The 16,823-nt window shown below is 42.4% G+C and overlaps 1 protein-coding gene across 6 annotated transcripts in view; it reads right to left on the minus strand.

Annotated features, from left to right (window-relative positions):
• Positions 1–16,823, minus strand: part of SMYD4 (SET and MYND domain containing 4) — an 88,548-nt gene that overhangs the window by 8,156 nt on the left and 63,569 nt on the right. For all 6 annotated transcript variants that reach the window (XM_078780206.1, XM_078780207.1, XM_078780209.1 and 3 more), the window contains 2 exons: positions 8,955–9,100; positions 1,515–1,644 (listed from right to left, as the gene is read on the minus strand). In XM_078780206.1, the coding sequence (XP_078636332.1) occupies positions 1,515–1,644; positions 8,955–9,100 (276 nt within the window). The remainder of the gene's footprint in view (positions 1–1,514; positions 1,645–8,954; positions 9,101–16,823) is intronic.

Raw genomic sequence — 16,823 nt, forward strand, 5'->3', positions numbered from 1 at the left:
TTTGTATCCCACTGATATCCCACAGATCTGGATCGGGACCTGAGCCAAAATCTCATTGGCTTGTTCTTGTCGCCGAACCAACTCATCCACCTAGTTTTGTCATAACTCGTACACAACTTTTCGAAATATCATGAAATATGTTTTTGGCCCCCATCTCTCAATGGTGCATAATCATTTAAAAACATAGCGGCAATACCCCTGGCACTCACCTGGTAGAATAAACTATGCTGCACCGACTAAGGGTATTTTAAACCAATTACAATGGTTGCTAGAAGATAGGGCAGCATGTAGAATCATACTAACATAATCATAAAACTTTCAACAAACAAAGAAAAAAATACCTATTTTTTTGGATAACACCCCCTCCCTCAAACCCCATATACCTCCGAAGACCCAAATTTTTCTAATGCCTTGAACAAACATTGATACATCATGGGTGAATAAGGTTGTGGTGAAGTGTCATCGAAATTGCGTGTGTAGTTTCTGAGAAGAAAGCAAATACCTAATTTGGGGGGGGGGGGGGTCAAACCTGGATCCACTTTGACCCCGGTAAACCTCCTTAGACCCAGATTTTTTTTAATGCCATGAACAAACTTTAGTCACATCACAACAAATATCATTTGTGCCAAATTTGGTTGCAATCCCATAAGCGGTTTCGGAGAAGAAGTTTCAAGAGTTTACAGATGGACGGACTGACGGTAAATGCACTATCGCATATGCTCCCCTAAACTTCGTTCCAGGTGAGCTGAAAATCACACCCAACCTGTCCAGCAAGTTTTGTCTGAATCCGTCCACAACTTTGAGATATCCTGCTCACAGACAGACAAACAGACAGGGGTGAAAACATAACCTCAATCACCTTAGGTTGTTGTTCTCCTCCTCTTTCCTTTATAAAGGGTTGAGGCATGGGTAATTAATACAAATATTAATTAAATACACCTATTGTTATGTGGGAACGTAAGAAAGATAAATTCAAGCTTCTCAAAAATAGTCAATCAAAAATCTGGTACATACTTTTACCTTTTACGAGAAAATCCAAAAGGACTTTCATGACTGATGTATCTTTGTTTATCCTAACATTATACACCTCCTGTGTTCTTTGCTTTTATTTGAACCCTCCCCAGCTCATTTCTAATCAAAAGGCAGCAAACCAATTTTAAAAAGTTCCATGTAATGCAACAGAGTAAACTCGCTCCACCCCGCTCTTTCCTACCACCCACGCTTGTCAGCGTTGTTTCCTGGAACCATCTTGGAGACACCGTTTTGTTTTAATTGCGTTTATTTGCAGAAAGTAATGCAGCCATGACCTTTAGTAATTGGACAAATAAAATAAAGGAACCAGGTTAGTATGCAGCTGTAAACTGCAAAAAGAAAAGGGAAGCATGTTCTGTATTCTGTTCCGCATGTATATAGTTCTGTATAATTCTGTAGAGTTTGTACTATTGTGTATTGCAGAACTATTGAGTTCTGTAGAATTTATACAGAACATTTTTTTTTCAGGATGAGCTTCTAACCTGGTTCTTTGTTAGCCTCCAGTAGATGGTTTGCATGATCAAGCGAGAGGCGCAGCTCCTCATAGGCCTTGTGTTGTGAAGATGCTTTAATAGTTTGGTCACAGTGATGACACAGCTCCAATGGTACTCCCTGCATTGGATGTACATGAGCAAAGGTTTAAACACTCGCAACTTTACAAGGATGTGCAAACTTCAACAAGAGTAAAGCATACGTGCGCCCACGACTTTAGTGCAGGCTGCAGTCATAACTACATATGACTGAAGGGAAATGAAACTCAAACTTCACAACAATTGAAAATTACGAGATCTGATCAATCACCATTGAATGTTCCACTTTCTCTACTTCTGATTGGCAACAAAACAAATAATGAATGGAAATGTTTGTTCCCCAGCCTATCAGGGACCCATGAAGGCAACACATGGATGCGTCCATATAAATTTATGAAAAATTCACTAACGGTGCATTTGTTGTTGAAATACGTATGTTCAGTTTTCCTTCAACTTATTCAAATTAAATCTTATGGGACCCTCATTACTTCACTTACCAGTGGGGTGTATTGTGGTATGGGAAAGGTGCATTTGAGAATGCACTAATCATTCTAGCTCAAATGTCTACCAAAGTGAAGGCTATCATGGTTTTTAAAGTTATCAAGCAAGTGCAAATCAGTCAGCCGGTTTCATGCCCACCTCAAACATGGCATATATAAAGAAGTGCCAACTTCTTGGATTTCACCAGAACATCAGCTTAATAATTCACTCCGACTTTGTTTACATACCCAGAACAAGATCAACCAAATGCAAACACAAACTAATTGTATTCACAAATTGAAACAAAACCTCTCTCACTCCCCTCGTACCTTCACAACCTCGGTGTAGTTATGTCCACCTATTATGACAATCAGAATATAGCTTTGAACTCTGTGGCTTAAAAGTGAAAATTAGCACCAAATTCCCACTTCCCCATTAATATTCATGGTTTTCAATTTATTTCCTGCCTAAAAGAGCCAATGCACCTGTTATAAACCCAGTCTTTTTAACCATGGACAGGTAAGAAAGAGCATGCCACACAGTGAGTGGTAGTGAATACAAGGTGAGGGAATCAGATAGAATACAGGAAGGAAACAAGGCCAAAACCACACACCAGGCAACATCTGTCACCTGTGCAGAACAATACAAAAGTAAAAGTCACGTTAATCTATGAAAATGTAAAATAGAATGGAAAAAACAAAAACGCCATATGTATGTCTTGCATGCAATTATAATGAACCGAGATGTTTTTATACAATTATAATGAACCTTGATGATTTCATTCAATTATAATGAACCATGATGGTTTTATACAATTATAATGAACATAGATGGTTTTATACAATTATAATGAAAGATTGTGATGTGTTTTTTTCGGGATTTTCAATTTTAACACATTTTACTTCAGGTAGTCATGGCTGTGATAGCGTGTTTCATCCAGGGTCATGGATTGCTTATCTATGAGTGTTATTGGACATATTATTGCATTTTTGTGATCCTCAGTGTTCGTTAATATGAGATTAAAATACATTTGGAGAAAATTGACAGATGATTTTTTAAATGGATTTTTCGTGTTTATTGAATTTTATTTGAGGTAAAAAATGCTTATCTATGAGTGTTATTGAACATATTATTGCATTTTTGTGATCCCCATGGTTCGTTAATAATACGAGATTAAAATACATTTGGAGAAAATTGACAGATGATTTAAAAAAAGGATTTTTCGTGTTTATTGAATTTTATTTGAGGTAAAACAAACAAAAAAAAAAAAACAAACAAACCACCTTTAGAGGCCATTTTTCCCCGCAAGCGGGGGTTGGCCTTTTTCGGGCACCGTGGTTGTTGTTGTTTTTGGTCCCCTTTTTGAAGCAATGTTTTACGGCCGGATGCCCTTCCTGCCGCCAACCCTGTTTGTCGCCTTTTACGACAAACAGGGAATTACCAGTGAACTGGTACTCAATTTGCCGACCTCGGAAGGATGACAGGCTGAGTCAACCCCCCTGGCGTTAATTCAGCGATCGACCGGGATTCGAACCCAGGATCCTAGGATCCTAAGCTGGCACCCTAGCCGCTAAGCCAACGCCAGGCTAAAAAAAACAAACAAAAAAAACAAACAAAAAAACAAACAAACAAAAAAACAACATTTTGGCCCCAGGAGGAATATGCAATGTCCCTATATCCAAAAATCTTCCTAGTGGTATGTACTAAATATGAGCCAAATTCTATGCTTTTATCATCAAACACACAATATTTGCACATATCTGCTGCACTATAATACGAGATTAAAATACATTTGGAGAAAATTGACAGATGATTTAAAAAAAGGATTTTTCGTGTTTATTGAATTTTATTTGAGGTAACAAATGCTTATTTATGAGGGTGGGTTTTGTGTGCCGGCCTGGGGATTGCTTTTTTATGAGTACGATTGCCTTTTTAGCAATCGCTAGTGTGACAAATTTGTTCTCACTAACAAGTATAAAGGTGAAAGGCAAATCACTGGCACCTTAAAACCTAGCCTGGTGTTGGCTTAGCGGTTAGGGTGCCGGCTTGGGATTCTAGGATCCTGAGTCGAATCCCGGTCGATCGCTGAATTAACGCCAGGGGGGTTGACTCAGCCTGTCATCCTTCCGAGGTCGGCAAATTGAGTGCCAGCTTGCTGGGATGAATGATCACGGTGTGTACCCCGATTTAGAATAGGCACACTGTATCCCTGCGCATCGAAGAGCGTGACCATGGGTTGGCGTCAGGAAGGGCATCCGGCCATAAAAACATTGCCTCAAACAGGGAACCATGAATTGTCATGGGGCCCGCAAGGCTAACCCCTGCTCTAGCGGGGAAAAATGGCCTTAAAAACGATCATTCATTCATTCATTCTTAAAACCAGTTGCTTTGGGCAGATGGGGCTCATCAGCACGATTTTCAATATTTTTCACACGAGCTTCCCATTTTAAATCATTTTGAATGGACACGCCTAAAACTTTCACAGTGCATACATTATCGAGCTCATGGTTTCCGATCTGCACACATGGCTCATGTAGAGGATATCGCATAAATGAAATATCCATTTTGACATATTTTGCAGGGTGAAAACTCATATTGTTGCTTTGTGACACTTTCAAAAGGTTATTGGCTGCTAATTGTATATTTGACAGCTGATGTGATTGACACCATTGAACCAGTGTAAAGTCATCGACGTACATTTTGTTGTATTCCATTGTAAAGTACATACATTTCATCAGATGGCAGTACAGATACAGGATAGTGTACGCACTGCTGATGGGAGAAAAATAAGTCACAGTTCCAGGGAATAATAGTGGAATGTACATTGAGATCACTGAGCTTTGCGATCGCAATTGTGTGACAAATTCAATGAAAAGCTTTTGCAAAGTCAGTTAAAATATTAGAGGAGAACAATTTGGCCTTTTCCACATACATGTATATTCATGTATTTGTCTGTTGGCAAAATCTGAAAATTTTGGTTTAGGGAGTGCCGCATGTTAGAAGCTGCCAACAAGTATTTTTAGAAAGTACACACCCTCAGGTTTATGAAAATGCTTGTTGGCAGTTTTGAAAATGTCTTATAGGGAAGATATCTGGTTGCCATGGCAACCACCTCAAATTTTTTTCCCCTAAAATCAAATATTTTAAAACACTTATTTGAAGGACTAAATGGCAGATTCAAATGTTTACTCGTGTGTTCTCTAATACCATCGATCAGCTGAAGTCAATCAAAAAATAAAATTTGGTGAAGGTCAAAAGTCCCAACATTTAAGTGAAAAAATGGATCAAAAATTCATCAAAGTTTGAATTAAACAGGAGAAGTTTAATCTGTTGGCCAAATTTTGTGCTATGGATTCCATTTAACTTTCATAATGAACCTCATGGTCTACTGATCAAAAATAATCACCAAGTATTGATTATTGCCATGGAAATGACTAGAGCACATGAATCAGGTCAGTATCGCAATATATACACTTATGCCTCATGTACATACATTTGCATGTATATTTACATGTATTACTTTGCTTGCATGAATACTGTTTACAATGGAGGCTGTGGTTACTGGGAGGTTGCACACATATTTGAAAGGTGTTATGGAAATGACCTACACTACATGGCCAAAAGTATGGGGTCACCCGAACATCACACCCGTATGTGCTCGTCGAACATCTCATCCCAAAATCATGGGCATTAATATGGAGTTGGTATCCCCTTTGCTGCTATAACAGCCTCCATTCTTCTGGGAAGGCTTTCCACTAGATATTGGAACATTGCTGCAGGGATTTGCTTCCTTCCATTCAGCCACAAGAGGATTAGTGAAGTTGGGCACTGACGTTGGGCGATTAGGCCTGGCTCGCAGTTGGCATTCCAATTCATCCCAAAGGTGTTCGATGGGGTTGAGGCCAGGGCTCTGTGCAGGCCAGTCAAGTTCTTCCACACCGATCTCGACAAACCATTTCTGTATGTACCTTGCTTTGTGCATGGGGGCATTTTCATGCTGAAACAGGAAAGGGCCTTCCCCAAACTGTTGCCACAAAGTTTGAAGCACACAATCATCTAGAATGTCATTGTATGCTGCAGTGTTAAGATTTCCCTTCAATGGAACTAAGGGGGCCGAGCCCAAAGCATGAAAAACAGCCCCAGACCATTATTCCTGCTTCACTAAACTTTACAGTTGGCACTATGCATTCGGGCAGGTAGCGTTCTCCTGGCATCTGCCAAACCCAGCTTCGTCCGTCGGACTGCCAGATGGTGAAGCGTGATTCATCACTTCAGAGAACGCATTTCCACTACTCCAGAGTCCAATGGCGGTGAGCTTTACACCACTCCAGCCGACACTTGGCATTGCGCATGGTGATCTTAGGCTTGTGTGCGGCTGCTCGGCCATGGAAACCCATTACATGAAGCTCCCGACGAAAAGTTGTTGTGCTGACGTTGCTTCCAGAGGCAGTTTGGAACTCGGTAGTGAGTGTTGCAACCAAGTACAGACAATTTCTACGCACTACGTGCTTCAGCACTAGGCGGTCCCATTATGTAAGCTTGTGTGGCCTACCACTTCGCGGCTGAGCTGTTGTTGCTCCGAGACATTTCCACTTCACAATAACAGCACTTACAGTTGACCGGGGCAGCTCTAGCAGGGCAGAAATTTGACGAACTGACTTGTTGGAAAGGTGGCATCCTATGACGGTGCCATGTTTAAAGTCATTGAGCTCTTCAGTACGGCACGTTCTACTGCCAATGTTTGTCTATGGAGATTGCATGGCTGTGTGCTTGATTATATATACACCTGTCAGCAAAGGGTCGGGCTGAAACAGCCGAATCCACTATTAGAATGGGTGTTCGCATACTTTTGGTCATGTCGTGTATGTCTAGCTTGATTAGTGAAACAAATCTGGAAATTAGTTGCCATGGAAACCATGCTACTTACATGCCATTATGCCTTGTATAAGCAAACATATTTAACTTAAACTTAGAGGCTTATATTTGCTCATTCACACTCTTCTTTCTGGTGAAATGACCAAATTCAGTATGCCCTGGGCAAGATACAGTACCAACTCTAGACCAGCAGTTGTACTGCAGAGCGAAAAAACTGCAATGGGCAAATCCAGAACTGCTGAAGAATCTTATGATCAAGCTTGGAGATTTTAACCTAGCCCACAACTTAATGAGAGCTGATTCTAAGGGCCTTTCACTCTCCTCCTGCTCTGTCTTGTCTGTCTGTGCTCTGTCTCCCAAATATCCCTGCAGGACGCACAAGATCTGCCAGCAACCCTCTTCTGGTGAAACTGCCAAATACAAGACTCTCTGCTCACCTTCACTCTTGTATTCCTCTTTTTTTTCCACATCTGGAACAAACTCCCACACTCTCTTCAATCCTTCCTCCAGGTCTTCAAAACAGCTGTTCACCAGAGGTTTCTCTTTGTTTCTCTTTTTTTTCCCCATTCAAAACCTTGATATTTTCTACCCCCGATAATCCACCCCAAACCCACCTCCTTAAAATTCCCTGTTTTCTTTCCTAAAAGCCCCTGTAGTGTCCATCTTGTTTATCCCGTGTACCCTACCCCAACCCTCTCCCTTCCACAGATCTCCCGATGTCCATGTTGTCTACTGTTGTTGTGCTTCCCTCTCTTTCCTCCTCTTATCTCCCGCTCCCTTAATTATGTTTCATGTGTGTTTCTGTTTTTGTGTTTTATGTGTTAGCCCTTACACGAGCCTCGACTTTGTATACAAAAATAATAATAAAAATAAAAATAAATAAAATTGATTAATTTTTGGGGGGTTTCTTTCATCAGAATATTCATCAAAGATCAGTGCTCAGACAGTCATCGTCAAGAAGTTAGCAAAAGTCTTAAAATCGGAGAGTAGTTAATGCATGGAAAAGTCTCCATGGGAATGTAGTGGCAGCAGAAACAGTAGATAGGTTTGAATTTGAATTAGATATGTACCTGTAAGCATTGGGGATTGAGGGGTAAAGGGTGTTGCAAAATAAATGATACTTTTTTCCCCAAAGATGAAATGAAGTTTCAATCGGATGAAAATCCAACCAAAGGCTTTATTTCATTCAAAAATTAAAAACTCACGTTTAATACGCATCAATATGTCCACCATTAGCTTCAGAAATCATTTGAAGTCGACTTTTAAAAGATTTCAGCAAAGACACGAACATTAGTCGCAAATATGACGGAGACAACACGCAGGCAACGTGCATGACACGTCATGATGACGCACGCGAAATATGAATTCAAAAATCGCGGACATGTGGTCAATACAATCTGGGGGGGGGGGGGGGGGGGGTGGGGGGGGGGGGAAAAGTATCATTTATTTTGCAATATGTGGTCAATACAATCTGGGGGCAAAAGTATCATATATTTTGCAACGCCCTACACATGGATATGGACAAGAATGGTATGTCGCTGTGGTATGAATCAGTGAATGGATACCTGTGTATTGATTGTGATGTCTGTGAATGTGCTGTGTTGTTAATTCCTCAACCTATGATTACATTTTGGACATGGCCTTTAGAAAATGAAAGCAACAGTTTGACCCCCTTCGCCCTCCTCCCCCCCACACCCACCTCCCGCCCCCATCCCCAAACACAAAACAACAAAAAAATTAAAATAATATTTAATACTGTACTGAATATATTTTTTGTCTTATTAAAAATATGCATGAAACACCCTGCTGATGTCTGTTTTGTGCCTGCCCCATTGTTTCATGCCCCATTTATTCCCACTCGTTTACCCCCAACAACTCCTTCGCCCAGTGAATTTCCTTCCCTCCATAACGATTCTCATTTGATGAACTGATGGATTGAATTAATGTGGTGTAGATATAGTGCAGCCTTTGTGGGCCAAATGCCAACCACCTCTTGTCCAAGTTATTTGTGTATCCTTTTATGAAAGGATGACTTACAGGCAGACAGTGTCCACAGTGTTCACACCGAAGATTAGAGGGGTCCTTCGGCTTTTCCTGGCAGGCCTGACAGGAGCAGCGGAAGTAGTACTGCGCTCTCAGTTTGCGGATTCTTTCAGCTCGTGGCATGCGTCCTTCCTGGGGACCTGGGGTTCGGATGAGACAAAATCACATGTAATTTTCTGAGAGTTTATCCATACCATAAAAGACCATGGATGGAAGTTTGTTGTGGTGATTTTTATGGTGAAGCAAGAAAAAAATGCAAAGGATTTCATTGTAGCATTTAAATAGCATCTCGTTAGGGGATCAAAAGGATATTTTAAAAATTCGAACTTTCATTTTTTTCTCTTTGTGAAAGACAAAGCTATAGTCTTTGCAAAAGACAAACTACGCAAACGATGGAGTTCTGGTTCGGGGATTTCTGCACGTGGAAGGTGAAAATCTGAACTCTGCGTTTCCACCTCACTAAAGCCAAGTTTTCTAAACCGCATTTGTCGTGTTTTTATGTTGTTGTGTCTTGTCTAGGTGTTGCTGTTGTATCCCATGCAATATTTCATGTTAATGTGTTCCTTGTATTTGCTATTCGTTTCATTTCATTTCGTATTGTTCAACACCTGACACGGCCTATTCTCGGATAGAAAGTGTGAAAAATCTTTGTCTCCTTCTTCCCAGGTATCTTGCTTCGACCTCCTCAACATTATCCTATTTCCTTAACTCGCTTTAAAAAATATATATTTTTAAACCTTTACTTTTCACTCCATAACAATTCTCATTTTAACTTGAATTTCCTTCTGCTTCGATCTGGTTCCACATTTTTTTCCCACACCCCTCTTTTCTCAATATCTCCAAACTACATTAACTAGAAATGCTTCTTCCTCCTTTGAAAGCATTTTAAAATTAATTTTAAAATGCATTACAATCCTTGTATCTCCTTCAGAAATGCTACACGTGTTTTCATTTTACACCACGATATACAGTCACGTGAAAAAGTAAGTACACCCCATGTAAAGTTTTGACTTTCTCAACATATTTCCACATACAGCTATTTGATCTTCATTTCAACAATATTGATAGATAAAGGTGATATAATATAACAAATATCATGAAACATTTACATTTTGTAGTCCATTGTATAATTAAAATAAACATAAATGCAAATTTCGCATGTGGAAAAAGTAAGTACACCCTTGGCTCTAATAGGTGGTATTGCCGCCTTTGGCAGAAACAACCTCAAGTAGGCGTTTCTTATAACTGTCTACCAGTCTCTGACATCGACTGGGAGAAATTTTTGCCCACTCCTCCATGCAGAATTCTTTCAGCTGTGCGATGTTTGAGGGGTTTCTTGCATGCACAGCTCATTTCAAATCCCCCCACATCATCTCGATGGGATTTCGATCCGGGCTTTGACTTGGCCATTCCAGAACCCTCCATTTCTTTCTTTTCAGCCATTCCTTGGTGGATCTACTGGTATGTTTAGGGTCATTGTCATGTTGCAAGGTCTACCTTCGGTTGAGCTTCAACTTTCTGACAGATGGCCTCACATTATCCTCAAGCACCCTCTGGTTCAATGAAGAATTCATAGTGGGTTCTATGATGGTGAGCTGCCCAGGCCCTGATGCAGCAAAGCTGCCCCAAACCATAATATTTCCACCACCATGCTTTACAGTTGGTATCAGGTTCTTGTGGTCAAATGCTGTCTTTGGTTTTCGCCAAACATGTCTTCTGGTACTGTGGCCAAATAGCTCTACCTTTGACTCATCTGTCCAGAGCACATTGTTCCAGAAGTGCTGGTCTTTGCCTAGGTGTTAATTGGCAAACTTTAGTCTTGCCCTGATGTTCTTTCTGGACAGCAAAGGTTTCCTCCTGGCACACCTCCCATGTAGATCAAATTTGTGCAGCCTCTTTCTAATGGTAGACTCGTGCACTTTGACATCAACAGTGGCAAGAGCTACCTGTAGGTCCCGTGGTGACATTCTGGGGTTCTTAGAGACTTCTTTCAGCATCTTGCGGTCTGCTCTCGGGTTGAACTTGCTGGGGCGGCCTGGCCTGAACAAGTTGGCAGTTGTTTGGAATCTTCTCCACTTGTCGATGATCTTCCGGACAGTCGAATGATTGATTTCAAATTGTTTGGAGATCTTTTTAAATCCCTTCCCAGACTCGCAGGCATCTGTAACCTTCTTTCTGAAGGCCTCAGAGAGCTCTTTTGATCGAGGTATGGTGACGCCGCACACTTCAACAACAAAGAGCAAACCAAACTAAATGTCTGAGGTTTAAACAAGACAGGTTCCTCCAAGATCCTCTCCAACGATGTTCTAATCATTTGCATCTGAGCTGGTGCTCCTGATTCTAATTTTAGGTATTTGAAGTAGTGATAAATGTAGGGGTGTACTTACTTTTTCCACATGCAAAATTTGCATTTATGTTTATTTTAATTATACAATGGACTACAAAATGTAAATGTTTCATGATATTTGTTATATTATATCACCTTTATCTATCAATATTGTTGAAATGAAGATCAAATAGCTGTATGTTGAAATATGTTGAAAAAGTCAAAACTTTCCATGGAGTGTACTTACTTTTTCACGTGACTGTATTTCCTCTTCTTCTTCTTCACAACGATTACTTTTCAGAGGTGTTTGTCCGCTCGTTGCTTGGTTCCTCGCCCCCCCCCCCCACCCCCCACCCACATGTACAGCTTAGTGTTGTTCCATGCTTCAACAAGGGATCTTATCTCCCATCCAATGATCTTTATCTCCATTTGCCAAAGTTGAGAATCTGGAATCAGAATAAGCATCCACCTCCACCCCACCCACTCAAAGCTTCATGACAATCATTACAACAGCCCTCTTCATTCCACACACTCAATCCTTCCCCCACATCCCACACGCTCAATCCTTTCCCCGCATCCCACACACTCAATCCTTCCCCCGCATCCCACACACTCAATCCTCCCCCCGCATCCCACACACTCAATCCTTCCCCCGCATCCCACACACTCAATCCTTCCCCCGCATCCCACACACTCAATCCTTTCCCCGCATCCCACACACTCAATCCTTCCCCCGCTTCCCTCACACTCAAACTTTCCGAGGGGGACTCTAACCATTTAGTCTTAACTAAATGAGGTCTCTGCTCTAACCTGACAGATGTCTCAATCCAGGCCACTACCGATAAACCAGACATTACCTTTTTAACAGAATCCTTCCTCCCACAGGGCGTCCCCGACTCCTTAGGGTCTCTCCCCAGTTATTGTCTCCTCACATTTGATAGGCCTGAACCACACCCTGGCAGCAGAATTGCACCAACATCAAGAACTCAGTTGCTCACTGCCCATGTGTTGATCTCATGCCACCCATTCCCCAAGAGTAGCTCTGGCTGCAACTTCCCCTCCACTTCCACCACTTGCTCATCTGTGTGTTGCACCATCCTCTTAACAGTGACAACTCCATCTACATCTCACTCTCAGACAACATGGACAAACTAAACCATTCATCCCAACTCTCTCTTCCTCATATGTGGCAATTTCATTTGTCACCATGCAACTTGGCTGGGTGTTAGTACCTCTCTCACCAGCCATGGCACTTCAGCAAAGGACTTCTGTGACTCCATGGGACTGACTCAATCTGTGAACTTTCCAACCCAGATTTCTCCCAATGGCAAATCCTCCCTTCTGGAATTAGTGATGCCTAACTTTCCCGCAAATTTCTTCTGCTCTTCCTCTGCTGCAATTGGTTCATCTGTTCACGTGTTTGTGAAAGTGAACATCTCTCTGGGTATTCTTAGAGAGCTGCCTCAACGCCGGTGTCTGGCATTTCACTCAGGCAAATTGGCAGGGACTGCAAGCAGCCATCTCTCTTCAGGATTGGTGTCCCATATCTACTGCCCCATTTGCTAACTCAGCCTGGGAATCCTTCCACAGAAACCTGCTCTCTACAATGCATGGAGGCATCCCATCTCGTCTTCATTTACCCTATCCATCTTCCCACAAATGGTGAAGTGAATCCTGTGGTGAGGCAGTTGCTCTGAAACAACTTGCCTTCTCTTCCTGGAAGGCTAATATAAAGAAGGCAATCTCAGTGCATTCCAAAACGTCTTCAACAAGTGTGTGTCCACTCTCAGGAGAGTCAGAAAACAACATCTGTTCAACCTCAAAAATGAACTTTAAAACTTGTCTCCCTCCTCTAAAACCCGGTGGAGCCTTGTTAAGTCTGTCTATGGAGTATGATCCCTTTCCATCCCTTCAAATGGAATCACAGCCGACTGCACTTGTAAGAGGGCCGAATGCCACATTTCTGTGTTTGCTTCCAAATATTATGCCCCCCCCCCAACCCTTTCTTCTCTGTCATACCCAACTGCTCCTGGACTCTGTGTATTTTGCACCTGAGAAGGTGGAAAAGGTTATTACAATTTCCCTTTTTTTTTACCTGGGCAACGTTGAGGTAAAAGCACTCTGTGCATGGGTAAATTTACCTTGGCAAACAGGACGACTAATTGGTCCATCGGCGAAGTGATGGGTAGGCTCTGCTAGGCTATATATAAATGCCATTCATTTATATATATTCTTTTTTTTCTTTTTCTTTTTTTCTCTTTCTTTCTCTTTCTCTCTCTTTCTTTCTCTCTCTTTCTCTCTCTTTCTCTCTCTCTCTCTCTCTCTCTCTCTCTCTCTCGCCCCCTGCTGGCCGTCTGTTGTTGGGCGTGGCAAGATGGCGTGTGCTCGTGTTTGTGTGTTGTAGCTCCTGGCTCGTGTTGTTTTCGTCCTCTCCCCACCTCCATTTTTACCTTTCCCTTTCCTTTGTTTTTTTCCTTTTGTACTTTTGTCGTGTCTGTTGACCTTTTTCCTCCCTTCCTGCTTCGTTACCACCTGTCCCTCTTTTTCCCCTCTTTCGAGACAGAGAGAGGGAGAGCCAGCACGGTGAGGGTTTGTTTAAACCACGTTTTTTCCTAACGTGGTTTAAACCGTGCTTTCGTTTTTTTAGTTTATTTAATATATATATTTTTCTATTCTTTTTTTTGGGATTATACAAATCTATTTGCTTTCACTTCGTTTCTCCTTTGATGATATGGCTAATAGGAGTAGCCAAAGGCCTGCCGATCGTGTTACCGATGAGGGTTTATCGCGTAAGCACGGGCTGTGCCTTGTCCCGCCGGAGGGAGTTGAAATGGATGACATTTTGCTCGCGATTGGGGATTTGATCGACGTGAGTAACATTCGTGTCGCGTCTCGTATGAATCACAAAATTGTGGTTTTTGTTTCGCAAATAAGTCTGGCCGATATTGTTGTGCAGAATGGTTTGACCTTGGGAAACGATCTGTTTGTTCCTGTGTCGTCGATGGACACACCGGCAGTTAAAGTCATTTTGAGCAATGTTCCACCTTTTCTAGGAAATGAGGAAATCCTACACAAACTAGGTGAGTTTGGCACTGTCGTCTCTCGAATCATTAGGGTTCCTCTACGTATGAGAAATGGCAGGTTGAAGCATGTACAATTGTTTAGACGTTTTTGTTTTGTTGTTTTAAAAGATGCAGCGAAGCAGTTGAACACCTCCCACACCTTTAAAGTAGGCAAACATGAATATAGAATCTTCATGGCGACCGAGACCTTGATCTGCTATGGATGTGGAGCACACGGACACACTAAGCAGTATTGCCCAGACGCCAAGAAGACGTACGCCACAGCAGCTGGGTCGGCCCCCCCTGTGACTGATGCAGTGCCCCCCGTTCATGAGCCTGGTGGAGTACAGACATCCACACCAGAAGACCAGGGTGTGGCAAGTGGTGGCGGTGTTGCTGAGGTTAGTGCAGCAGGGGAGCACCCAGTCGATGTGGACAAGAGGCTGCAACCTCAAGATAATATGGTTTTTGAGGAGGTATTGATGAAAGGCACCGAGGCTAAGAGGAACCTAAAACGTACCTTTTTGAGCGCCGAGGTGGAAGGCAAAGGTAGCAAAGTGATACTCGTACAAACAAACAGTATCTCAGACTATCCTGATGATTCTCGGCAAGCTGGGCAGGGTGGTGACGAAACAGAGGAGAGTAGGACTTCACCCCTTGCTCTTGTTGAAGAAAATCAATGCACCAGTATTGGTTGTGATGATGGCACCATTGTCCCTTGTGACAACGAGCAGTCCCAGGGCCTGAGTGATAACGGTTGTTGCTCACATCCGGTTGAAACGACCAAGGATGATGGTCCAAGCAGACCTATAATAGGCAGCAGTGGTGGCACAGATGTGCCCCTGGTGATGCAACAAGAAGACTGCAGTGGTGATGACACAGAAGGTGGGCCAGCTCCTGACACACAACAAAGGAGTTTCAACGTTGATGTGGTTAGGGAGCTGGATGAGGAAGCTCAAAGCCTTGTGTCTGTGAATGATCATCAGGGAGAAGAACAGATGGAAGCAACAAAGGAAAACGTCATCAGTTTCCTAAACGAGACGTTTAGGCAATGCTATGTTGTGATCAAAGACCATTTTCCCGATGTGAAAACTTTCATCAGGGCTGCAAGACCCCTCCTGCAAAGAAATGACCCAATGGAAATCTCGGAGGCCCAATTTCAGCGTCTTCGGAAAGCGGTCACAAAGGCGAATAAGGAATTGCAGGCGGAGGGTGAGTTACCTTTGTAAATGGCTTTGCGAGAGATATGTATCGCATCCCTGAATATCAATGGGGGTTGTACCCCCTTACGAAAAATTCAGACAATTCAGGCGATGGAGAGGGTGAAAGCCGACATCATCCTGATACAGGAGACTCATGCTACGAACACCCTGGTTGCTGAATGGGGAAAACTTTATCGAGGGCAGTGGTGGCTGAGTGGTTTTACCACACCCAAAGCTGGTGTTGCCATCGCCTTGAGTGATAGAATCCCTGCTCGGAAGATTGTCTTTAAGGAAATTTATAAGGGACATCTGATAGCGGTGGATTTCTATTGCAACACGCAAAGGATCATCATTGTAAACGTATATGCACCGAGTGAGCCCATGGAAAGAAGTGTTTTTTTCCACTCTGCATGACTTTGTAAAAGGACTGGATACAACCGCTTTCATCTGTATTGCTGGTGATTTCAATTGCACTATCAATCCTTCCGTAGACAGGACCGGTCATGAACCCCATCCGGCTTCTACGAGGATTTTGGAGAACATCATCAAAAATCAGCATTTGAAAGATGTTTGGAGGTTGCAACACCCAACTTCACGGTGCTATATGTGGTGCAGATGCCATGATGGGAGGATATTAATGGCAAGGCTAGACAGATTCTACATGAATAAGCCAATGCTAAATGTGATGGCCACAACCCAGATACTCCCAACTGGTTTCACAGACCATTACCTGGTTTCAATGGGTTTTAATTTGCCTCTGACCTCAGGTGGTAGTGCGTATTGGTCACTTAATACCCACCTGCTGAATGATATGAGATTCAAAGAGGCTTATCGAACCGTGTGGGAAAGAATTCGGTCCTCCAAATTTGAACATGCTAACCTTCGACTGTGGTGGGACCTCGCAAAGGGTCAGGTCAAATCGTTCTGTCAACAATATAGTCTTTATGCCACTAAATTGAAAAATCTCTCGATTGATTCATTAAAGGCTGAAATTGCAGCCCTGGAGGAAAACATTAATACGGCTGGGAAAGACACTACAGGTGACCGGCTGCTATGGACTAAAAAGGCAATGTTGACTGAACTGGTACGGCAGTGAGCAATGGGCACCCTGGTACGCATGAGAATGAGTTATTTAACGTTGGATATGCCAAATAAGGCCTTGTTTGGTTTGGAGAACTCTGTCAAAAAATCACAACAGATTCACGGGCTACGTGCTGCTAATGGGTCAATAGTGACCTCCCAACAGGAGATTAAGTCTGTTTTGAAGGGTTTT

The sequence above is a fragment of the Myxine glutinosa genome, chromosome 6 (assembly GCF_964187855.1).
Source record: "Myxine glutinosa chromosome 6, kmMyxGlut1.1, whole genome shotgun sequence".
Classification (NCBI taxonomy): Eukaryota; Metazoa; Chordata; class Myxini; order Myxiniformes; family Myxinidae; genus Myxine; species Myxine glutinosa.